Raw genomic sequence first — 25,160 nt, forward strand, 5'->3', positions numbered from 1 at the left:
AAATATGGTATGGGATAAAGAAGGTGGAAACTGAAGAAAAGAGGATGAGTGAGCAATGATAAACGTCGAGAATTTTTTTCAGGAAGGCGCAGACCTACCTACCAGACAAAATGAATGAGGAAGTACAATAGAGGAACTAACGATGATAAAGGGGAATGCAATGCAGTGAAGAAAATAAATAAACTATTTTCACCATATCATTTAAATTAGACATCAAATTGCTTATTTTGCTTTATCAAAACAAGTTCTGAGGAAGCAAATGAGAAGAGGACATGTGCGGTGTTTCTTTTTTTCTCTCCCACTAGGTCTAGCTGGTCCTGTAGCCACCCATTTTTTCCCCTCTCAGAATTACCTTGTTCTGCTAACAGAAACTGAAGACAGATAGTCGGTGTAAAAAATACACATAGACATACATATATACATTATGTACACGTATATGGTAGCAGCTGAGCATCCACGGGCAGCAATGAACCCTTAAAGACAGAAAAATTGTTTATTTTGCTCTCTCTTCCTTCCACCACAGTCAATGGGGAAATAGGAAGTCTTTACAGACTTGTAGTCATGGGGGCCAAGGCTTGCACTGGAGGAGGGGCAGCAGATTTATCCTTTGGCTCCTGGGTGCCAACAAACCGAAAGAATAATGTAATGTGAGTAAAAGTTACCCTCCCCCTCCAAAAGTTTTCCAACTTTCCTTTATTGCTATAAGTAAATGCCTGATCCAAGGGTGATAAAGGGGTAAAACACTCTTTAAGACCGAGTTTAATAAAAGAGGTTTAATAAAAAATGCAGAAAGAGAGGTCAGCCTTCCAGTGAAAGGGAAAATGCCACATGAGTCATGTGAGTTCCAGCAGGTTTTTTTTTTTTTTTTTAATTTGTCTATAACATAGTGCAACAGTCAACAGACAACTAAGCTGGCAGGGAAAACGGTTGCTTCCTTCTCTGAAATAAGAAGTTGTGGGTGTCTTCAGAGCAGGAGACTGGATTTTGTGAAGTTACAATCCACGGTACTGCGTTGCGTCTTCCTACGGGGTAACTAAAAAAGAACTAGTAGCTTTAGCCTGCTGAGAGACCATTTAACTTAGAAGGATGGGTGAGGCAGGGATGTGAAAGAATTGCTCAGAGGATCCTTTGCTCGCTCTTATTAAAAAGCCTGTGCCTATGAAGTGATGCAATTGCATCTGTGTAAACCTTGCTTTTACGTAGCATGGTCCATATCTGAAGAGAGAAGGGACGTTGGTGTGGACCACCCATTTCCTCTTTGCAGCCACACCGCGTTTCCCGTGTTGACGGTGACTGCTCGATCAGTAATATTAAGTGCTTAGTTCTCAAACGTGCTATGGCCGTTGAAAAGAAGAGGTAGAAGAGCTAGCACCATGTGACTCTGTGAGGATTACCACTACGGTAGCAACCATTTACGGTGGCTGTATCAGAGTCTGAAAATCACACTACGGTCTCCAGCACTCAGACAGCTTGGAAGACGCGTGGGGAGGTAACGATGTGACCTTTATAAATAGCTGAGTTATGCGCTTTTTTTTTTTTTTTTTTTTTTTTTGGTCTTGCGGCTTGGATATGGAGAAGCAGACACAGCCTATGTGGCTTTGAAAAGTTGAGCGGAAATGAAACAGGAAGTCAGATCCTTTCACAGTTTGTCGATCTGTGAAGACAAACTGAGCCTGTAAAGGCTTGTTTTTCTACCTCCAGCGAAAGAAGTCAGGAGAGAGAAACCCAGCCGGGAGGCTACGCTGGAGAGGAGATGCAGAGACGACATGACAGAAACGCAAGTAAAAACAGAGAGCAGTTCACCAAACGGGAAAAAAGCAGCAGAATTAACCATGCAAAGCGAAGCGTTGGTGAGTTCATGGAGCTGTGCTCCTACTTTCAGAGGCTCATCCAGGTGGTGATTAACTATGGGAAGCCCCTGTGCTGGAGAGCGTAGCTTCATGGGCACTGTTTTTACCTATATGTTGGATTATACCTGACATTAGTAGTAATAAGAGATGCTAAAAAGGGAAATTGTCCCCGAGTGTTACTAATGGACTTGAAAAAGTGAACGCTTACCAGCTCTTTATATAGGTTTCCCACAACTTTTATTGAGCTGGATAGCGTTGTCTTTGTCTCAGTGGGTATTTTTAGTGCTTCTTTTGATTTGTGTATGCTGCTTTGGGCGCAGTTATAATTCCGCTGGTCACCTGCAGACAGGAGTGCGATCACGCGGTTGCTTGTGCCGCTGCTTTCTCAGCTTAAATAGGCACAGTTAAAACGTCTTCATACTTGCTGAGCGCGGCTTTCAGTTTAAGCTTTCGCTGTACTTGCCACGGAGTCGTTTGTGGTTATGAGTGGAGGGAGGTAGTTGCAGTCATGCCTGCAACTCGGAGATGCCGTGATCTGGAGAAACATACAGAGATGAGGTTCACATTACGGGAAAGTTCCTAGACTTTCCTCTAAAAAGCAGGACATACCATAAATATCCTTAAGTAGCAGAGACTTGCCATCTGCGTGTAACCTTGTCTGAGTAGCATGGAGGTGTGCAATGACTAGAAAGGCTGGCCCGGGAGAATCCCTCTTAAGCCGCTGCAAGGTTGATCTCCCTGGCGTTTTCCTTTTGTCTCCATGGAGCTTCTTTTTATTCTGAGGCAAAGTAAGAGAGGCTTCAGCTCTGCAGAAACACGTTGAATACATATTCTGACGCCTTCACCAGCTGCCTACATGGTTTTCCAAGATTTCTGTGGAAAGCTCACGTTTAGACAAACTTTCTGAGTCCTTGCAGCAGCATGTTTCCACTTCGACACCATCCATGTCGGAAACTGCCTCCTCGTTAGCTTCTGTTCTGCTTATTGCATCGATCCTGGTGTAGACCTAGACCGAGACTGCTTTCCTTAGGATCATCCTAAGGAGGTGCAACATCTTGTTCAGTTAAAAGTAACGGCATGAGCCTACCGCTACCTGCCTAACAACGGGTGCACTAGGCCCCCACGTCACTTGGCTTTGTCTCACCAGAGTTAACTTCTGCCCGCTCTGAGGAGCCTGGTGGAGGAGGGAGGCAGATAGCAGCCACGCAGCACGCACCGAGGGGCACCCGCCATTCTCCAGAACGAGCTGACGTGGTGAACAAGTGTGCTTACGTGGGAGGAGAGAGCCTGGAGCCGGGGAGGACCCACTGCTGCACTGGTTGATTTGCAGCTTTTGTACTAGGTGTGTTTCATCTTCCTTCCCTAATGAGTCAGCAGCAGGCTAAACATTAACTCCCAGGCCTGTCTGCGCAAGGAGATCATCTGTTAAATCCTAACATTTTAACACCGGTTAGAGTGGGCCGAAAGGGGCACATTTGGATTTGGCTGGAGCGCTGAACTGTTAAGCAGCACCGAAAGTGGCCTGTCCAAGAAAGCAGGAGGAGGAAGTGCGTGGAGCTGGGCGAGGGGCGCTGGGGCAGAGCAGCCCCAGACCGCTGCAAGGCCAGGTGTGGCTCAGAAACAGGCACGAGGTGCCGGGGAGCCTCTGCAGCTGGATCCCGGGTGGGCTGGTCTAACGGCATCGCTCTCTGCTCTTTCTCCTAAGAGACAAGTCCCGATAAAACAGAAACTTCATGTCCAAACTGAAAGCTACAGCGAACTGAAGTCAGTGTAAAAAGCTTCAGTTATAGCACACTTAAAAACATGTTTTTTCCAGAACGGCTTTTTCTGTGGCGTGGCACTTAAGTGACAGCTTCAGGCCTTTTAAGTCAAATATGTACTCTTGCTCTTCCTACTTGTTTTTTAAAGCTAGGTTTTCTTTCACCTGGATAGAAATAGGCTGCGTGTGTGCGTGTTTCTTTCCTTGCCTAGGTTAACCCCGCGGGATAGAGGGAGAAAACACCTGATATTCATGCCAGACAGTACAAATCTCTTCACTGCTTAATTAGAAGTGCTTTCTTCCTCCAACCATTTTAACATCGTACAGTGTCTTAGAAATAAACATATATAAGTTTGTCCCAGCTCTGTGCTGGAGCAAACTGCTTGTAAGTCTGTACCAAAGACTTGGGTCTGCATCACTTGTACTCCACGTACAGCTGGGACGAGGGAGACCTAAAGAGATGGCTATAAGGGAAGGTCCCCGGCGAGGGTGAATTTCCTCCGCGAGGAAATGAGCTTTCAGCCATGGGGAAAAGAAGAAAAATTAAGTCACTGAAGTGTTACTGGTGTTTGGCGGCGCGAGTCCGCAGCGGTGCTGCTCCGGTTGCTCCCCCAGGAGGGGGAACCGCGGCTTTCAAGTAACGCGGCCCGCCAGAAGCGGCCACCCCGCTCCAGGCCGGCGGGGGCTGCGGCGACCTCGGCCGGGGCTGCGCGCTGCCGCTGCGCCCGCGGCCACCGGGCGGCGGCGCCGCAGTGCCGCCCCGCTCCGCCCCGCTCCGCCCCGCTCCGCCCTCCGCGGCCGGCGGCAGCGCTGGGGCAGCCGCGTTTGCTCGGCGCGCAGGGCGCGGGTGAGGTGGGTCGCGGCGCGCCGGCGGGGGGTTGCGCGGAGGCTGGGGTGGCGGGGGGGGGGAGAGTCCCCTCCGCGGGGCGGAGCGGGGCGGGGCGGGGGTTGTGTGCCTGTGAGCTTTTTTTTTTTTTCTTCCCTCCTCCCCCTCTCCTTAATGTTATTTTCCTCTTTAATATTTTGAGGCCACTTTCCAAAAGAAAAAAAAAATCTAGAAATCTCCGGCAAGTTGTCCCGCAGACTTCTGCGGCAGTAAGGTGGTTTTCTTTTTTTTTTTTTTTTGGGGGGGGGGGTGCGACTCTCCTTTAATATAGGACGAAAATAAGAGCGCTGGTGCGGCTTAAGGAGGCGAGCACCTGCCTCTGGTTGGGCTGGAGGGCTGGGCGTTGCCGAGTGCGCTGGAGGGTATGGTGCATATTTGTGGAGAGATCAGGGACCAAGCCTTCTGGAAGGGGTTTTGTGTGTTTGAAACGTAGTGGGTTTTTTATTATTATTATGTAGAAGCTTATATATTGTGAATGTTCTGCTATGTTAGCTTGAATGTACCAAGAGGGCACTGTGATTTAAGAAGAACCCAGCAGCGCGTGGTTCATTTTCATAGCAGGTGTGCTTTTAGTTTAGACGTTGTTGATGGTCTTCTGTTCCCATGGAAAAGGGAATTGGAAACATGTAGGGGATAAGTTGTGGGGAAAAGGGGATGGGAAGCAGAAGGCAGTTTGGGAAGACTTGGCGAGGTGGACCTGTTTCCATGGGTGGCAGGTAGCTCTTGGGTGTCCTGCGTCTCTGATGTCCCAGTGAAGTGATCTTCTAGGCTGAAGATCTCGTGGCCTGCAAGTCAGCTTTTCTGCTGTACGTTTTACGATGTACTTCTGCTTTAATGATTACTGGTACTGATTTTCTGAAATGGCGAAAGAAGCAGGTTTCTGTAGTATTCAGTTAAGCGAGTGTTAAGCTACGGCAGTGCGAACTGCTCCGTCTCCAATACGTGACAGTACAGTTATTCCCATGTCTGCCCTTTGATCCACTACAGTTGCTGTAAGTGATGAAAGAAAGAGGTAAGGTGTGTGAAACAGGAAGAAATGGCACGTTATGGCCTTGAGGTTGAGAAAACGACTTTCCAGCCACTAACGTTTGTTCCTTAAGAATATTTATGTCTTTCCTGCTGGACAAATAACCCACTTATGACTTGAAGTGGAGACCATACAGTAGGAGGAAAAAATGCAATTTTGTGTGTTTATATAAAATATTACCAGTGTTTTGGAACTGCTCTGCAGAGGATGAGAGTGTTAGAATTGCTTGTGAAGGGCAGAAGCACCAGTGAAGTGCTGGTCAGCATATGAAATACAGGTGCCTTTATGGATAAGTATTTGTGTTGGTATTTGAGCTTCTGAATAATTTATTTAATTTGCATAGCGCTCAGTTCCTCTTTTCCTTAGTGATGTAAGTTTTTTTTTGTTTGTTTGTTTGTTTTGTTTAACTTTTGTGGACCAGGCTGCCTGACTAGCTGGTATAGATCTCCCCATTCAGCAGCAGGATTTTCTATCTATCTCTCTCTTTTTTAGCTCTAGCTTCCAGATTAAATCCTCACCTGTTACCAACCAAGGATATGATGACAGGCAGTTTTTCTTAAGCTCAGAGTCTGAAAATGTTTGACCTTACATAATGACCCAGGCAAACGAGTCTGAGATTTGAGAAGTACCGCCCTCCTCTGCCTGCTGACCCTGTGCAGCTGAACCATGGTAGTCACAGTGCCAGACCGTACTCGAGGAAAAGAGTGTGGTGAAATTTAGTTGTTTTGGAAACAGTGAGGGCCCCAACTGCTGTTCGGAAGTCAAAAGACTGTGCAACTATGCTGCTCTCCTTACGGTTTGCATAACCAAAATTGTGGGAGTGGACAGAGTTGTGTAAAGTTTATCTTAAGAAGCTGCTTAGCTTCCTTTTGGAAAATGATGTTTTAAAAATTACTCTTGGGCCACGTAAGGGCTATTCTAAATGGTTTTACTCAGACATTCGGATTGCTGAGTGAGTCGCGATACTCTTTAAAGTCACACGCTAATCGGAGCTGCTGTCGGACATCTGGCCCCGAATCCCTTCAGGATCTGTGTTTTCCGCTTGGAGAGGATTTTTGAAAGCCCACTGCACAAACGGCATCCTTTTTGTACTCCTGGGCAGATAAAACGGTTGTGTTGTAGGCACGCAGTAGTGATGGAGAGCTTTGCTGGGACTCTGCGTGGCAAATGCAGGTTCCTGCCTGCGTTGTTGCAGCCCGGGGATCAAGCGTGGCAACGTGGTGCCTTCCAGAAAGACACAAAAATAGTTCCTTATTAACTAAAACTTGAGTGTTTCATGCTGGAAAACTTTCAGTACTCATGTGCTCCAGCCACCACAAGTTGCAAATGGTCAATGGCAGTTTTAACAGCAGAGTTTCTAGCTAAGGACATTGTGCCAGTTCGGAGGTGTTAGAGTTGAGTTTCTGTATTACAAAACTTGAAATATGGTGGATAGCGGTTTTCATGGATAGTGTAACTCATCGTTGGTGGTTACCCGAACGTACAGAATCATGCCACAGTTTTAACCCAGCGTAAATGATAAAAGGCGGCGTGGGGTGTCATTGTCTGCTGCTTCTTGACCTTAGAGTGCTCCTCTGAAAGCAAGCATGTTGTAAAATACTCAAAAACTGGGGCAGATTGCTTCGTGAATTTGCTGAGCAATTTTCTATGTCAGCATTGACGTTAATTATGCATGTGGGGCTTTGACTATCATCAGGTTTGTTCTAGCATCTGGGCAGTGAGGAAGCGTTGCGGCAAGACGCTTGGCATTACCCTCCGGTAAGCTGCTACTCTTGCAATGCTGTTACAAATATATGTGTATGTGTGTATATATATATATGTATGTATGTATGCATATATATGTGGTTTTTGTACTGCTTTCTTTGCTGAGTGTATGCAAAGAAACAGTGGGCTTTGTCAAAATCAGCCTTTCTGCAAGCTTAAACAATTATTTCAGGTATGTATCTATGACAAGGAGATATTTTACTAGTTTCTCCCAGTTCTGTTCTGAGCACGGTTTCAAGCGACGTGCAGGGCCTACAATATTTGTACTGGAGGGACCTACTGATTTGTTCAGTAATCTCCAGTTCCAGTTTCATTTTGTATCACTTCCTGTGCAAAATTTTAGTTGTGGTGTGTTTGCTGAAGGGCGAGATTTTTAAAATGGGTGATTTTGTATATCTGCAGATTTTGAAAAATGATGCTGCTGGGTTCCAAGGTCCAAAATTCCAGATTTTATTTTTTTCAGTTTGCAACTGAAAATTAGTGATGCCTCCGCAAACTGCCTGCTCCTTGAAAAGAGCTTGATGTGCAGAGGTTGCGCTTAACCCTGTTTTGATGGGGCTGCATAATTTGTATTTTATGTAGACCTTTCCACATAACTGTCAAGCTTTTAGCTAATTATTGCAGTTACTAACCTGTCAGGAACTGTGGTCTCTTGGCCCCTGTGACTGATGTCCTTAACGCTTCATTTGAAGCTTCTCTTGGCATCCACATGCCTGCAACAACACTAAAAAGTTTATTAGCAGTAACAATATGTTTTCACAATTAGAGAAGTTCCATCAGGATTGGTTTCTTAATCATATCTTTCTGAAACATTTGTTCTGGCTGTGATTTTTGGCATTGCATTGAGCAAGAGTAATTTAAAGTTGGAGTTATCCTGATACGGTTGATTTTACTTTTCTACGTGCCTTTATTAGGAAAGCTCAGAGTAAAGCACGCTCAAAAAACTGGCAGAGGAGTTCGTATATGTGTAAGCTAATTCAAAAATGTCAGGTTGCATCTGAAGCCCTTTAGGGATGAAGAGCGAGCACAGACAACAAAAAGCTCAGCTGCAGCCATGCTGATAGCTTTATTCCGTAGAACCGTTTACTAAAGTTTTAACTTTCGTCAGGTTGCACGCTGAGAGGGGGGAAAAAGAGATGCGAGACTAGTTTCTGTCATTTGTATTCAAAGTGACGACTTTGATATTTTGCTTTATATTGCTTTTCTTTTGTTTCCAATGCCTCTTGGAAAGAGGGAGAGAACCGAGTAAAACTCCCAAGCAAACGCGCTGCACAGCTGGAATAACCTCTGCACGTATCTAGAGGGGAAGCACAGACTTCACGACCTGAAACACAGCCAGGAGATGGTGCTTATTACTCCTTGTTAAAAATACGCAGCTCTGCACAGGGCTTCATTACTTGCAAAGTCTGAAACTTTGGGAGAGGGCTGGGCACTGGAGACAGACGTAAAACCTGTGCCGTGAATGTACGGCAGGAAGATCTGTTACTTCCCAATAAATGGAGGTGAAAATGACAAGCCGTGCGGGTGCAACATGATAAAAGTATCTCAACAAGATCCTGATGGCAAATGCTTGCACCATCTAGAAGAATTAGCAGCTATTACTGAGACTACTTAGACAGGAAACAAGCCCAGATACTTGAATTTTGTTTGTCATGGATTCCTTGGTGTTATTGTTTTCCCTAGCTATCCCGAGGGATAATTGTTTATCAGATGAGCAGAAATTTCAAATTCCTTAGGCTGCCCTGCAGGGAGCGCTTACCAAGTGGCCACGCATTTCTTGTTACTTTCTCCTCCAAGTCTGGGCACTTCAGCAAAGGTCTCTCCAAGCTGTCAAATCACTGTTTAGGAGTGAGCCAGCTGGTGAGCACTGAGGGGCTGGTGACTGACCCGTGGCTGTCCGAGGGGTGTTTTGTCCCCAGACAGCTGCTGGTGGAGCCTGATGAGCAGCTCACTTCTTGATGCTGCTTGCACAGAGATCTCCCGTGCGTGGGGTGTTGCTGGTGTTCCCTCTTCTTCCATGCAGATAGCTGTCACCCGTCCTCAGGTGCAGGAGTGCTCCTCTGCTTGGCGGCGCGCACCTCTGCGGCTGGTGCTGCTCGTGTTGGGGTCGGGACAGTCTCGCATGTCTCCCCTGGAGGTGTTGTTTGCAGTCCTGTTAGTTGCGGTTGCAGGCAGCAAGCTCAAGAAAGCTGCTGTTCTGCTAGGTCGCTGTGAGCCTGCGCTGCCCGAGGGTTCGCACGTGCGTCAGGGCAGGGCTGGGGACCCTCCAGCGCAGAAGGGCATTTTCCCCAGGGAGGCGTCTCCTACCGGTTCAACCTTTGCCGTGGCTGACCTCCTAGTGTCTGTGACACAGCTCATCGGGGACTACTGGTGATCAACCCCTGTGGTCCCCAGTGACTGCGCTTCCTTGGAGGGAAAGGCTCCAGGTGAAAGTCTTGTGCTGTCTAACAAACAAGATAAAGGAGAAAAAATACGCTGTTGTTGAGAAAGACTTGAACTTTTTTCCTGCATCGAAGCTTCAGTTATTGAGACAAATCGACGGAAAAACTCAAGGCATTCATACCACTTAGCCTTTTAGCTAAACTTAAGCATATGAAGACATTCAGGAGGAAAATGCTTTCTTTACGCTGTCAGTTTGGATTCAGCACAGCTGGAAAAAGAAAAAAAAGGCATTTTGAAGAGCTAGGTCTGTGAATAGATTAAAAAAAAAAAAAAACCAAACCTGAGCGGCATTAGGGATGACTCAATACGAAGCTCAGCAGCAGGCATAACAAGAATCCATAGAGTGGACTTCCTTGAAATCAGGGATTTAGTCCATTTACAGAAGTGCTATTTGAAGTGTACAGACGTTAAAATAGCATTTCTGAATGAGGAAGGAGGTTTTTCCCAATCTCAAAAACAGGAATTCTCACAGTAGCAGAATTTCAGGAGCTCTTTTTTTAAAAGAAGATTTTTTTTTTTAGTCATAGTTGGGTATAAAAGCTTTAAAGAAGTACCTACTTTTTATGATGTGAAATCCTTACTCTGGACTGTAAAACATCTGAAGGCTTCTCTTGTGTTTTTTTCATACAGAAGTGGAAGTGCATCCTAGCTTTAATCCTTTGATGATCCAAGATGGCACATCCTGTGTGCCTTTGAAAAGGAAGTGGGATTGCAAAGGGCATCAAGAACTGAGCTTTTTTGCTCTGGTAGAGAACAAATGGTACCTGCAGGCCTGGGCGTGCATTAGTATCTTGATTATACAGATGGAGTTGCTTTTTGAAGGTAACTGCAACAGGGTATGTTTTTGTTAATCTCTGAGCTGGTAAGAACTGTTCACGTGTGTTGCCACAGAGTAGATGTAAGTCAATGTCACAGCTGGATAGAGGTGTTAGCAGCAACCGTTTGGGTCCCACTGAAGATCAGGGAGACAATTTGAGGTTGTCTTTCTACTCTATTTTTTTTCTGAACTATTCTTGCAGAAAGGGGGGGACAAAGGGTTGCGGGAGCACTGGGGGGAACTCCTACTCACATCAGCTCTGTGTAAATAATGGTTTTCTTGAAAGTAATGGGCCTGGACGCGACAGAAACTATCCAGTTTTCTAGGTGATTGCACAAGTCTGCAGTTGGACTGTGGGTTTTTTTTGCCAGTTTGGTTTTGTGCAGAAGTCAAGATCTGATCAGTTATGTGGTTGAACTTTTGGTAAGTCAAGTCATGTCCCAGGTAGTTACCATCTTTGCCTATAGTTAATTCTCTTCCTCTAGTTATACCAAGCAGCGATTGTCATCTCGAGTTGCCCTGCTAAAAAAAGGGGAAGAAGGCGTGCTCAGCTTCAGGGGGACAAGTTGACGTTGCTCTGCTCCGTAAAGGAGATTGTCACCAAGTTGAGCGGTGCTTCCCCCACGTCTTGGTCTGTGCTTGGTCTGTTCTATTGCAGGAGTTTCTCACTTTTGGGGGTAGGGTGCTGATGGTGACCTCTGGGAAACCGAGGAATGCTTGTAACCACTTGGTGCTGCTTAATAAGGCATCTGTCTGTTAATTGAGGCGTTATGGAGAGGTTCCTCACCTAGAGACTGAAGAAAGGGTGGGGCGGTGCTGGCCCGCATCCAGCAGGTCTGTGGTGCAGCATGCAGGGTCCTGGTCTCTCGGTGCTGGGCCAACCCAGGAGAGCAGCAGGGGTCCCGGAAAGGACGGGTCCCACGCTCTGCTGCCCTCTTTGCAGGAGAGGGACACGTGCTTTAGGGGGAAATTAGGAATGTTACTTTTTAAGGTGGCAGCCTTTAAAAAAAGCTGTGAGGGAGTCAAGCGTAGGGCTAATTCTTTAGAGCTTTTCCAGGAGAGCTGGTTGTGAAAGAAGCACATGTTAGAGATGACTCCTACTTGTCACTTTTCTAGCAGAATTTTTTTGGTGGGGGGGGTGGGGGAGTGCCTGTCTCCTGCTGCCTTCGTGGAGGGTAAAGCTTCAAGTTTGGCACTAGCAGGAAGTTGCTGAGGTGGCATGAAAGGAGAACACAGTGTACTTCTTGCATGGTGAGATAAAGACATTTATGAGCCCCTGCTTTTGCACTTTCAAACTCTGTTTATCCAAATCTCATGCTAGGACGGCGTTACGGGTCCCTGAATTCGCAGATTTAGGCCTGTCCCTGCGGCGGTGCTCACGGTCAGTCGTCCGAGGGATTTGAGCCCAATGGTTGGTCGCAAAGCAGTCAAACTCTGGCCGTCTGCTGAAGAAGGGGATGGCTTGTGGCCGTGTCCCAGGGCATGGATCGTGTTAAAAATACGTGGGTTTATTTTACTCCCCCACCATGCGTTTGTTCCAGCTAAATTGTTCTATCGTTTCTGAAGGATTTTGGAGGGGGAGGAAAGAGCTATTTTAAGCAGCCCTGTTCTTTCCTGACTTTTTCATTATACTCTAACCAAGAGCAACTTTGTGATTCAGCTGCCACTTCTAAATTTCATTTACTTGGGGAAAAAAATTATAATTACATTTTAAGTCTGACATAAGCACTGAGAGTACAAACTGAATCACAAAGTCCTGCTTGAACAGTGTGTGTCAACCCACGAGCGGAGGGAAAGGTTATGAAGTCCAGTGTATGATATGCAGTAATAAAAGTGTAACAAAAATAGCCCAAATGACTTGGTTGCAGTTTCTTCCCCATCTTCCATTTAGCCTTTTTATTAGGGCAATTTCTGTTTATAAATCCTCCAAATTTAAATAAAAATGGATGAGCACTATTCAATTACAGTATGTTCTCTGATGATGATTCATGTTTCGCATTGCAATCAGTGAGCGTGTGCTTCCCAGCACTCCTTGAAAAGTAGTTGCTTGTGTACCTGTTAGCTATGGGCCTTGAAAGGAGGGATTTTTTCAGGATTAATACTATCAAAAGCTTTTTCAGTAGATTGTTTAATTTAACTTAAAAGCGCATGCTAATACAAACCTCTCCCCTTTTTGTCTGTAAAAGGGGTTAAAGGAAGAAATTTTACATATTGTAAGGCTGTGCACATATATGTCTGATAGGCAGCAAAGCACGGTATGGCATTTGAGCAGATGGACCAGCTATCACTTTTTGTAGTCCCAGTTTGTTCAAAATACAGTCATTGTAAGTAATGAAATGAAAGTCTGCTGCATCTTCCTTTTGATACCATATGTTTAAATTGCTGTTAATGGATTTTATTTGAACCATTATTGGCTTTTGTTCAACAGTAGGAAAATGTAAATCCAAAATACCCACTGATCTTTGGACTGAACAACATCTGTAAGCTTTTGAAGTTCCCTCCTAGTTAGCAGGAGGTTCAATTACGTACAGGGTATGTATGGAGGTTTTTAAGTGTTGATGACTTTTATCCTAAAGCAGAGAGTGAATAAATTGCTCTAACTTGATTGCCAGGACTGTCGTCTTTTAGTAAGACGACAGTCTTGTTCTTTTCTGTTGGTAGCAATTTGGGTGATTTCAATTTCCCTATTTAAACATATATCCATTGGTTTCCATCAACAATAAGCATATATGCTAAAAGTGGGAGAGCCCTGGAGTTTGCAGGAGGTATGCCATTTTTGACACTTACCGCTGGTGTTTTTCTCTCTTAGTTGGAATGAGTAATAAATGTTTGCTGCAGCTTCAGATGCTTGGTCCTGTTGGTTGTGTATGCATACGGTGTGCTGTACAACTTATTCTTGCCTTTCCTACTCAACATTTACAGGGATAGCCCTAAGTCGGGCCCGCTAAGCACATCTTAGTGTAGCGTACAAGTAGAAGATATAACGGGATGCCTCTGTCTTCATGTACAAAGCAGAAGTTCAGCTGAAGTTCAGCTATGCTGAATTAATTCTTCCCTTCATGGACTTCTAGAGAAGGATCTTTTCAGCCTTCCTTGGAGGTGCCTATACAAAAAGTTAAGGTCTCTTACAATTTTGTATTAAATCAATAAATAAGTTAATAATAGCTGCTGGTCATAAACTTTGGGAATTTTCTGTAATTTCAACCACAGTGAACCAAAGGTAAATTTATCACTTAAGGAGTAGACATTGCATTTGTAACAACCTTTAAAGCTCTGTGCTTCTCTCAGTTCAGGGTTTTCTTATTAAATAGACTGCCAAAACCTTCCCCAACCCTCACTGTAGTGCCAAAGAGTAGCAGAGCATCCCGGTTTATCTGCGAAGAACAGCAGGAGCACACCCCCTTTATCATCATCTCCTGAGCTTTCCACCAAATCCTCCAGGAGGAGCTTTCTTCTGAGTTTTAAATTGACCTTAAACTTGCCCAAATTGGGCCACGAACATTCCTTCAATTTCTGTGGGCAGTCATAGGATGCTTAGTCAGCTCATCTATTGCCTTATGTGGCCAACTTGTAGACTACGACTCCCAGGAACCTCTTGTCTTAAAAACCTTGATATATGGCTGCAGGTCAAAACGTCCTGAAGCAAGTCTGTGTTGGTTATTGGATGGTTACTTTGACTTCAGTCTTTCTGGGAAGCCCCCACTCTCTTGTTATTGTGACTGTTTCTGGACATCATTTTGTGGAGGAGAGCTTGAAAATATGAACCGAGTACCCCTCAAACCCTAGAAACTTGACAAATTAAGCGAGTCACCAAATATACTATGCCTTTTTACGTTTTGTGTTTTGTGTTTCAAAAATGAAATCATACTTGGATGGATTTTTGGTAATAAATATAAGCAAGTGTTGCAAAACACTGAAACATTCTTTTTTTTTTATCCCTACTTTAGGAAGGCATGAGGTGCAGTCCTGGACGACAGCTACCAAGCGATCCTTGTGGCAAAAAGTAAAAGCACAGCTAGGCATGTCTTTCCTCGTCGTTGTTTTTTGGTGCTGCAGAAGGCTATACAACTGTTTAGCGCAGCTATTGAAATGGTACGTTTTTATTATGCAGGCTTTAATTTTCAGTGGTGTTTCTTATTTCAGTAAATATTTACCTTTGACGACTCCCCTTTGACACCTGTTTTGTCATTTGGGTTTCAGGTGGAGCAGCTATCTTCAGAGAAAATTCATAAGTAACCTTTTTGTTGTCGTTCTGTATTCATTAATTCCCCCTCCCCTTTAAAGGCAGGACGGGAGAAGGTCACTAATCTGTGCATTGATCTTGGTTTAGAGAATCTCAGTGTGTCGCCAGAAGTTGATCTCCTTGGTTATTGCGCAAGAGAGTGGAAAGGAGACACAAAGCAGGCCCAACACATGCGGGAGGTAAGAGTTAAATTTTAATCTATGTCTGAAGATGGGGGAGAAGTACTTGAGAAAAGGATAGCAGTTCTCATGCAAGTAGCTGTTACAGCTATCAGAGCTGGTTACACCAGCTGTTTGAAAGAGAAGGACAGTGGGCAACATGAGCACGAGTCCCAAGATCGCGGCAGAGTGGAGCTTCCATTGTGACGGTAGGCGAATATCACCCAGAGTGTTACAGCCAAAATCACGTCGTTTTAGGCACTGTCTCTTGGCCAGCCTCTGATGTAAGGCAGAAGCTCTTTCATTTGAGGGAGGAATGAAAGGCACCGATTCTTCTTCCAAACTCTGAAGGTTCAAGTGAGAGCATTCAGCGCTTGACACCCTTCTCAGCAGCGTTGAGGCATTATACTTCTCTCTGAATTTTTATTTTTCTTGCGTAGTTTTAGCCGAAATAGTTTCTCACAGCTTAATACATTTTCCTCATAATCCTGAGCTAAGATCACCCAGCCAAACTAGGCTGCACCAAACTAGGCTTTGGGTCATAGATAGCTGAGCCTCGGAGCCAGAGGCCTGCTTAGTTCATGGTTCACAGATGCCAGATATGCTGCTTTCCGTCACCTCATTTGCATGTTTATCAGTTCTCTTCGTTGTGGACATGCTTGCACCCCTGATAGAGAGAAGTGGCAGCTGCCATTCTGGCAAAGAGCGTGCGTTATTGCATGTGCAGTGGGCTGCTGGCAGTTGTATCTGGGTGGCCGTTAATGGAGGAAGCACTGATGAGCTCGAGAGGACCCTGACAAATTTTCGAAGCTGAAGCAGTACTCTGTTATCTTAACTTCTGATGGGGATGGGCATCCAGAAGCAAAGAAGAGCAAATATTTTATGTTTTATGTCTCTCTCTGTCAACTGCGTTAGGTGTTAGTCACAAAGGAAGGCTCAAAGACCCTGAGCTGGTTCTTTACTGTCCCCAGACAACTTCTTGCTAAAGTAGTTATCCTGGTGATAGAGTAGTGGTATCTGTTAAAGAAAGCTTAGAATAAAGTTCAGTTAATCAGCTAATGGTGATGTTGTAACCTGGTATACCCATGATGTGGAATTTGAGGCCTGCACAGGACAAATATAGCACCAGGTCTGTATTTCTGACTTATCTAACGATGCTGGGAGCACTGACCATGATCAGCTGAGAGAGAAAGAGGCAGAGGGACAGGAGATGCAGCAGTGATGAGAGACGTTGAGCCATCTACCCTGGAAACAGGATAGATGTAGGGGGCTGAACTTCCAGATGCTATCAGTGACTGTTTCATGCAACAGCTTTTCAGAGAGCCTTTAGGAACAGAAGCAACCCTTGTCTTGGTCCAGAATAATGCACAGAAACCGCCTCAAATACCGCTCTCTCAAGGGTTGCTTGCAGCATGCACTCATCCTTGCAGGAGCAACAAAGCGAAAAAATTATTACAATTGCATGCACCTTCAGAAACTACGTAAAAATGAGAAAGCACATTAAAAAGAGCTTAAAAGACAGCTAAGAGACTCCGCTATTTACAGTCAGTGTATTTTACGTATGTATTGCTTTAGGTCATGGTACTGGAATCACAGAGCAAATGAATACCATCAAAAAGGGCTTACAAAAGGGCAAAAGGAAGCTGATAAGGTAAACAGCAGTGTAAGGGAGTTGTCAGAAGAAAGAAGTCACCTTTCACCTTCAAAAAGCTGGAGTCACGTCCAAATGATGAGCAGAGAAAGGATCAAACTCAAATCAGGAACACAGCCGTGCCAAAAGTGCGCAGAACAACAAACAGCAAGGCCAAAAGTGATATGGAGGAACAAGTAACAAAAGATATCACAACGTTTATTAAATTTGCAAACAACGTAGGCAACGAGAACAAGGCAGTAAGCCTTTCAGAAGATGCACGAGCCTATTAGGTGATCAGAGTTGAAAAGGAGACTCAGAGGAGTTGTCACAGTAAGAGCTCATTTTAGGATGAAATCTTATGAGATAACTGAGCCAGCCTAACCTGTTTCCTATCACCAAAAGTGAAACAGTCCTTTGCTTGTGTTGCCTTTCCTTTTTCTTCAGCTCATTGCAGCTAGGCAGTCCCCCTCTCTTTTTTGGGCTGGCTCTTAACATGTCTCCCTCAGAAGTGTTTAGCTGATTTAACAGGTCATCCTGTGCAGGGACCTGACTCCATGCTCTCTTGTTCTCCCCCCACCTCTGTGCTTGGCCACATGCTCCCACTACACATCTTATGCTGCTGGCTCTGGTGTTCATGAGGTCCTTTTCTGAGCTACCCAAACTTGCTCAAGCAGCAGGAAGCTAACCAGTGAAAAGAGTTCAATAGGGTTTACAACTGTTACAGCCAAAGCAAAGGAGGAGTGGGGTGCAGCCAAGAAGAAGTGGTATTAGGTGGGGTGGGGAAGCAACTGAGATGAAAGAGGGTGAAGAAGTGAGAGTATCTTCTTGCCCCCCTTAGGAAGCAGATCATAGGATGGATTCAGCAGTCTGTGGAACTGTACAGTCCCGTTTTCAAGTTAATTCTTTGCTTGTTGGTCTATTGGTCTGAACTGGCTTACTGGTCTGGCTTGTCTCGCCAAGGGCTCCACTGGGAGCCAGAGGTAACACACAGCAAAGGGCGTGCGTAGCTGGAAGGTGAGCCATCTGCTTCGGCAGAGAGCTGTCAGATCTGCTCAGCCTTAGGTCACCGTTGCGTGATAGCTTCAGGTCAGCGTAAGGAGATGTTTCTGCACAAAGGAATTTTCACGCGTTCTCCAGGCACTTATTCCTGCCCTCTCGCTGCTCCATCCCATGTGTCGGCACAGCTTGTGAAGTGATCGAGGTTAAAGCTGTTGTGGCAAAGAAGTCCCCGCTGATCTGTTCTGATCTGCTTGACCACGCCAGTGTTTATGCTAGCAACAGTGCAACGATGGGAGCAAGCAGCCAGGTTCAAAGAAAGTGCAGGATCACTCTTTTCTGGGGCAGTGCCAGTTTGCAGTGTTTACAAAAGCTGTTAGAACATTTTGTGTGTATAAAACTTGTAAGTTTGTGTATATAAAACTTTTAAGTATACTCTCTCTTTCCCCTAGCCCCCTTTTATGAGTAGTTTGAGATTTAACTTCAACTTAATATGGGTTTCACACAAGATTTAAAATGTTCATTGTTGAGTCTTTTTGGGATCTTTTTCTAGGCTTATGAAGACTTATTTTGGAGATATCATATCAAATACCTACGACAAGTCAGGAGAGACAATTACTGTGTACTAAGAGCAGTGCTTTTTCAGATATTCAGCCAAGGCATTCCTTTTCCATCATGGATGAAGGAGAGAGATATATTAAAGGTAAAATTCAGTTCCTTAAATGAACATGAGGCAGGTGAGCTTGGCCTGCAGAAGGAAGCTTTGTTCAGTGTGAAAATTGATACGTCTGCTGTGGAGGTGGAGGAGAATCATTATCAGCGTTTGAGGATATCTCCTGCCCCGCTGCCAGATGTCGCTGCCTTAACCCAAAAGAACTTTGGATCCTCCTCCTCCACATTGGTGCGGAGCCTGGCAGTTCGCTTGGGAGCGCTGCTGAAGACAGCCTCGAGCTGAGCTGCTCCATGTGGTGACGAAGCAGCCGAGAAGTGCACGAATTCTGCCCCGGGTTTCATGAGCTCTGGCAGAGAGAAAGCAGGGAGCAGGTGGGGGAGGAAGTAGTTCACATTGCTGTAGTTGCTGCCTGTGTGGGTGTGCACGTAGGCTGGAAGGTACCTGGAATCTTAAAAACCTTACTGAGTCTGAGTGTATCCGGCTTTTCCAGAGTTTGCATGGGATATTTTGCTGGGAATATATTTTCTTCTTTTTTTGACTGGCATTGCTTTAAAAGCTTCTTAAGGACTTGGCAGTCAAATGGAGCCTCTTTCTTAATATCTGAGTTGTTTTGAAGCCTGTTTGTATTTTTTTGTTTAAGCTGTACAACCAGAGGATAGAACCATCTCACAAATTAAAATGTGTTGCAGTCGCTCTAGACAAATTCGTGATAACTTTATAATCTACTTCTTGTTATGGTAATGATCTGTACTTAATTACTTTTTTTTTTTTTTCCCCAGCTCCCTGAAAAGCTTTTGTATTCTCAAGGTTGCAACTGGATTCAGCAATACAGTTTTGGGCCAGAAAGATACACGGGTCCCAATGCCTTTGGAAAATTACGCAAATGTATGGAAGCATTAAAGACAAACGTGAGTATTTAGGAAATGGTGGGGTGGGGGGAAAACCACTGAAAAATAGGCTTGAGTCTGAGTTAGGGAACTCCTCCTTGTTGCATATTTCTGGGGCAGTCATTCTGTCTCCCGGCTTTGGAGAGCCCATGTGCTGGGCAGGCCTTTGGCTCTCCTGCAGAGCAAACCGGTTTGGGGTCCCTACAGGGTTAGTACTCAGGGTCCCGCTGCAAGTTAGGGAGGTCATCAAGCAGCTCCTGCAGAACCTCGCTGTTTTAAGATCAGTGTGCCACACGAGACACTGCTAGGTTCCCTCCCAAAACAGGAGGAAACAGATAATGGATTTTCTTCTCAAACTGTCATCTTTCCCCTGTTCCCTGTTCCATAAAACCTTTTATTCAGTTCTACTCTTAACTTCTCTCTGTAAGCTGAAGCACTCGGTTACAGAGACGTGTCAGCCTCACTTCCTCCCTCTCTATTTGGCGTAGCCAGGCTGCCTGCATTCTCAAACAGGAGTATAACCCGAATTTATATATTTAAAACTTTGGGAGTTTTAGTAGCCCCCAAAGCCTTTTGAAACAGAGATGAAAGCTTGGCCTGGCTAGACCTTGCACGTTTTCTTGAGCTCCTCTGGGGCTTTTGCCAGGCTGCAGTTGTGGGAGCTCTCGCCTGTTCTCTCCTCAGCCTCTTCCTCCCACCTCTTGGCATTTGCTCTGCACGCTCGCCTGGCTCACAGTCATCAAGAGGATACTAGTACGTTCCTTTTATGCCACCCTATCTATACCAACCACAGCTCTGTCGTTTCAAAAGCTGATACCAGTGATAGTAACCAGCTGTTTTTTGAAGAACCAGATAGACTTAACTGAGCTCTAGGAACAAAGAATTTTAGGTAAAAAGAGGGAATTAAAATAGGCATCCAGTCTTGGTGTCTTGCCTGCAGTTTTGGCGTGCCACGGTGACACCTGAGGCCGGCCGATCCTCTTGAGATATGCCTGCTGGCTCTCGTGTGCAGCTATTTTATTCTAATTGTCCTGTGCCTTTGCAAGAGTGTTGAGCTGTTCGGCTTTTATTCCTGTCTTGTCAGGGTTCTTTCTTGGTCAGTGTCAATCCTGCAGCATGGAGCACTTAAACTGGAAGTTTGTATAGAAAAAGTTGCAAGTCAGGCTGGTGAGTCGCTCTATTAACAAGCTGTTGCAGAGCGGTTTTATTATGCGTTGAGCTGTTACTTGACACAAGGTTTAGCTTCCAGTTTTATTTTTTGTAAAGAAGCTTTTTGGCCAGTGAGATGGATTTCTGTAGTGCCCATTTTCACAAACAGGTTTTATGGTATAATTGGTAGCGTGAGCAGTGCTGAAGAGCCAGCACTGGGAGCTTGGGTTCTGTTATATTGAACTGTCTACTTATTTCTTTATTCAAGCAGACACCCCGGGAAATGTTGTGTGTTTGCATGGAGTCTGAATAGCCAGATTTAGTAAATGTTACTCTGTGACCAAGTACATATAGATGCACGCATCTGCTGTGGCTGTGGCTTTTGGCTAAGTTAGATTTTTTTTTTTTTCTGTTGGCGTTCACAGTTTACGGCAGCTTCAGCCTACAAATGTTACAAGCGCGGAGTTAACTGGAATTCATTTGAATCTGAGCCATCAGGCACTGTCTCTTACGGTGGCACTGAAAAACCTCTCAGTTTCAAGTGACTGTTCTTAGCTACTGTGTTCTGGGTGCTGTAAGCTTTCTGATTTGGTGTCCTGTCCAGCGCTGTTTGTCTCCTGGCTAGCCCATTTTCTAGCTATGAACGCTGGCTTTTGCCCCCCTCTAGGACAGGAGAGAGCGAAGGACCTCTCGTTACTCACCGTAAGCAGCCCAAGAAGTTTCTACCCCATTCCTCTCCCTTGTGTGCCTTTGCCTCGTCCCTTCTCCTTGTCTGGCCAACGTATTTTGACCTCGCGCACTAGAACGGATTAAAGGCACGCCAGTGTGTACAGTTTGTGAGATCATGCTGGCATTTCCAGTTCACACATGTTCCTTTAAATTGCCGCCCCATTTGAATTAGGCACAGAATCTAAAGGATTTAAGCTAGCGTAATTTTAGTTTAAAAGGTGCTATAGAGGAAAAAGTACAGAATTGTGGAAGCTGTAAGTTAAAAACAGGTCAGGAGGCGTCACTTAATTTAACCTTTGCTTATGGCTTAGTGTGTATGTTTGATGCACCGGCTCAGATGTCCTGCCACTTTCTGATGCTCTTTTGCTAGTTATTCTCCTTTCAGACTCTTCACTCACGCTGACAGCTGGATTTCCTGCTGCAATGGTGGGTGGTTTTTGTGCAGAGGAATTGCGTTTGCTTTCTTGTAGACTGTGTTTAGCAGTCAGATGCTTGGATCTGTCTCCAATAAATAACTTTAGCTGGGTAAATAGAAACTGGAATGGGTAAGGCTTCAAATTTCACTGCAGATCCCAAAGAGCCACCTGCTTATTTGCACCGTCATTTGGCCACGATCATGCTAATGTACAGACTGATGATTATTCCTGTTTTGGTATCACTCATATTAAATAGAATTCCTAATAATTTGAGGATTATTCTTCTGTGTGTTTTCTAGTGGACTGAAATAAGCAGTGTTAAAGATCACGAAGAAAGAGGAAATATGTGTAATACACTTTTTTCTGATGAGAGCAAGGAGCACAAACTATATGAGGCCATAAAATTCATCATGCTCTACGAAGTTGTCGAAGCCTATGAGCAGATGAAGAACAGGGAAGAACGTGTACCCAACCTTTTTAGCCGCCTACTTGCTCGTGATTCTTCTTCTGACCCTTTGAGTTTCATGATGAATCATCTGAATGCCGTGGGCGACTCTGGTCGCCTAGAACAGGTAACGATGTAAATGAAAAATAAATCACAAAAGTTATTGCATCTCTGATGTGACTAGGTGAATATATCACACGTCATCTGTGGTAGTTGGCCCTTTTTTTTTTTTTCCCTTTGTGTGTAGGGGAGAGAACCAGAGACAGGCTTTGGGGAGGGGGGGGGGAGATAGAGTAAAATAGAGCAGACAGATTTCTAGCAGGGCCAGAAATTAATGCCACGAGCTATTAATGAGCCACACTTTAGAGCAATGATACCTTTTGATATGTAAAACAGTTTTAGGTGGTGCAGATTTGACCTGTTGTTTTTGTCTTTATCTGTTGTTTTGCCATTCCAGACCTGCTGTCGTCACTGTATTTTTCCCCTGTTTGGTTACCATCGTATCTAATGTCTGTTAAGAGTAGGTAATGAGCTGTATTCCTTGTTCTCCTTTAAACATTAAGATTTTTTTTCCCCTCAATTTTATGTTTAACAAGGAGTGAATTAGTCACGTATCAGCCTCATGCTGCCGCTCTGCAAGTAGTTTCACTTGCCGGTGGATGAAACTATTTTTTCATGATCAGTTTTTCGTTATCAAGAGTTAGCTGTTGCATTCACTTTCAGGAGCAGTTTGATTACTGTTCCCAGCTGCTTGGACTAGCTCTGTCTGGCTATGCCTAAGGATACGAGTTCTTCTCAAGCGTTTTTCCAAATACACAATCCTTTGCAAGAGGTGTTAATGAGGATGCCAACTGTCAAGGTTCAACTACAACAAAATTTTTGCTTTTACTGTTATGTTTCCCTCATGCAGCAAGTGATTACAAGGTGACAGACTCCCCCTTTTCCAAGACATATCACTCTTTAGTTGGTTCCTCCTTGCTCTCCACTAACCCATGTGAGATGACATTGGGAGCAGGTAATGTTTTGTGAGAGGCAGGTGAGAGATGTTTCTAAAGCAGCAAGCGTTAATATCCTCCACATGAAAAAGAGCAATGGAAGATTGTTGGAACATTGAGGATATCTTCAAACCATTAAGTTTCTTTCTTCTGGTTATAAAAAGTTCCCTGCAATTCCTTATCTTCTGTTTTTACGTAAGCTAGGTGACTCACCTTAAATTGGACTATCTTTGAGAGATTTTGTTTTAATTTTCTGTGTCGAGAAATGAATGTTTGACAGAATTCTTTCCTCTCCAGACTGAAATGTTTCTTCTTGGATACTTACTGGAAGTGAGGATAAGAGTTTACAGACTGCATAAGTTTAATCCCGAAGAATTTCAAGTAAACTATCCAGATGAGTATCAAAGAGAATGGCATGAGATCTCTCTTCTGACTGAGGACGACCGCTACTATCACATCCCTGTTACCAGAACATGAGAGACCAATGATTTTTTTTTTTCCATTGTATAATATAGTGAGTGACCATTTCCAGTGAATTAGGTTTTTAATTGGCAGCAGTAAGATTTTGATAAGTGCATATTAATGATTACAAAATGATTTATGGGTTTATTGTGTAAACATTTTGCTTTCTTGTTACAGCTCAATTCACCAGCAGTCATAAAAAGTGTGAAATATATTACCATGCTCTCTGGGAAAAATGTCATATTTGAGGGCTGTCAAACAAAAAAGATTAAGCTGCCTCACAAAGAAGGAGAAAGAAATGACAGGGTTTCCATTGTTAGGCTAAGGGTTTACCCTGACCTGCTCGGATGGGTTAAATTCAAATTCCTAAAGCAATTACTGCCTTTCCCTTTCTGTCTCTAGCTAGGGCGGACGAATTGCTCAGGAAGCAACTCCAGGCGGGCATCCCAACATTTGTATGCCAGTAGATTAAACTGGCGTTGATGTGGGGCTACCCGGCGTGCGAGGCTGTAAACTGGGGCCGCTGAGGAGCTGCTTCCAATCACATGCCGCTTACCCTGTCGCTGAAATGTCTCCTCCGGAGAAAGCCCAGAGCAAGCAGCTGCAGACTGGAGTTATTTCAGGCACTTGAAATGAAGCTGTCTGCGCTCGATGCTGGTATCTGCAGCCAAGGAAGTGTTGCACAGAAAAGGAAGAATACTGTGCCAGATGATCTTTAGATCTCCTTTCTAACAGAAGAAGGCACATTAGCTTTCCCAAATCTAAAAAAGGCGGTATTAACTAATAAGTAACATGCAATATAGTTAGAACCAGTAGCTGGCTTCGGTTTTTATCAACTTGTAAATCTTTCTTTAAGGACTGATTTCAGCATTGTCTGCCAAGAGATGTGAGGATTTCTTTTGCAATTGGTCTGAGAAAGCTGTGCGCTGCATACGTTCTCAACACTTCCTGTTCACAAAAGATTAATTTTCTGTGCGTTATGTGCATTTAGCAGAGTGTGCATGTATGATATCCTGCGTATATATCAATCTCTTTGCATAAGATAGCTATCTTTAGTTTAGACCTCAATGTTTGAAGAAGTCTTTCTGGGACAACTAAAATTTGCTTTAGTATGTGGAACATTTTTGTCAAGATCTGTTTTCTGAAAGACTGAACTGTTTGATTATTTCTAAAATGAGGGACCTTAACAGGAATGAATATCAAAATGATAGAGCAGGTTTTGCAAAATATTTATTTGTGAAAGGCTTACAATCCTATAGGCATACAGTTGTATTGGAAAAAAAATGGTGTTTTATTAAGAAATGAAGCCTTTCCTTAACAATAATAGAAATACTCCTAGGAACATGGGGACAGGCAGGTTTGTTTTTAATTCTTGTAGGAGACAATATAAGCCAGTAACAAAAATGTGAACTGGGCCTGCAGGAGCGAAGCAGTTCTATGTGGTAACTAAACAGGGAAGTGTGGAGTGCATGGAGACTGTTCTGTTCCTTTGTATAAAGGAAAGCAATTTTATCCCTTACAGTCCTTTGATTTTTGTGGATATGTGTATATATATATATATATTTATAAGCAAAAACAGCTGAGTTCTCTATTGTAACAGTTTGGTTTCTTGAAAGTTTTTCTGAGTTCCGTTTTGTTCAGTAATTTTGTAGCTTTTAATTAAAAAGCTTTGATCCATATAATAATTTCATCTCATCAAAACCCGCATATCAGATATTTTATTTATTAAAAGAAACTTTTTTCACTGAATGAAATAACTTGCTTGCTTTTGGTTTGGTTCTCTTCCACATGGGGAAATATTATAATGCCTGAGAGCAGGGTCCTGTTAT

At 44.2% G+C, this 25,160-nt stretch overlaps 1 protein-coding gene and 1 long non-coding RNA gene across 10 annotated transcripts; one reads left to right on the top strand and one right to left on the bottom strand.

The window, feature by feature from the left end:
* The first annotated feature begins 988 nt into the window (after window positions 1-988).
* On the top strand, window positions 989-25,088 carry OTULINL (OTU deubiquitinase with linear linkage specificity like). Of its 9 annotated transcripts, none has more exons than XM_068931438.1 (9): window positions 989-1,004; window positions 1,702-1,850; window positions 14,493-14,637; window positions 14,746-14,777; window positions 14,876-14,967; window positions 18,129-18,278; window positions 19,028-19,156; window positions 21,729-22,001; window positions 23,167-25,088. In XM_068931438.1, exons 2-9 carry the CDS (start codon window positions 1,754-1,756, stop codon window positions 23,344-23,346), a joined length of 1,098 nt encoding a protein of 365 aa, XP_068787539.1. In that variant the 5' UTR covers window positions 989-1,004; window positions 1,702-1,753; the 3' UTR covers window positions 23,347-25,088. The 9 variants fall into 9 exon arrangements, with proteins under 9 accessions (XP_068787539.1, XP_009683069.1, XP_068787540.1 ...); XM_009684774.2 differs by lacking the exon at window positions 989-1,004 and adding an exon at window positions 1,259-1,489; XM_068931442.1 differs by lacking the exons at window positions 989-1,004; window positions 1,702-1,850 and adding exons at window positions 4,423-4,461; window positions 13,468-13,665.
* Window positions 1,638-4,192, bottom strand: LOC138065950 (uncharacterized). The gene is made up of 2 exons (XR_011138972.1): window positions 2,460-4,192; window positions 1,638-2,385 (listed from the first exon to the last, which is right to left on the bottom strand). It is a non-coding gene; the product is annotated as an uncharacterized lncRNA (long non-coding RNA).
* Window positions 25,089-25,160: the final 72 nt, after the last annotated feature.

Source organism: Struthio camelus, chromosome 2 (assembly GCF_040807025.1).
Source record: "Struthio camelus isolate bStrCam1 chromosome 2, bStrCam1.hap1, whole genome shotgun sequence".
NCBI classification, from domain to species: Eukaryota; Metazoa; Chordata; class Aves; order Struthioniformes; family Struthionidae; genus Struthio; species Struthio camelus.

Excerpts from the sequence above, each read along its gene's own strand:
- OTULINL (XM_068931438.1), top strand. The coding sequence starts at position 1,754 with ATGCAGAGACGACATGACAGAAACGCAAGTAAAAACAGAGAGCAGTTC. Across the intron at positions 14,968-18,128 it reads AGGCCCAACACATGCGGGAG|GCTTATGAAGACTTATTTTG; the intron begins GTAAGAGTTAAA and ends ATCTTTTTCTAG. Across the intron at positions 18,279-19,027 it reads AGGAGAGAGATATATTAAAG|CTCCCTGAAAAGCTTTTGTA; the intron begins GTAAAATTCAGT and ends TTTTTTCCCCAG.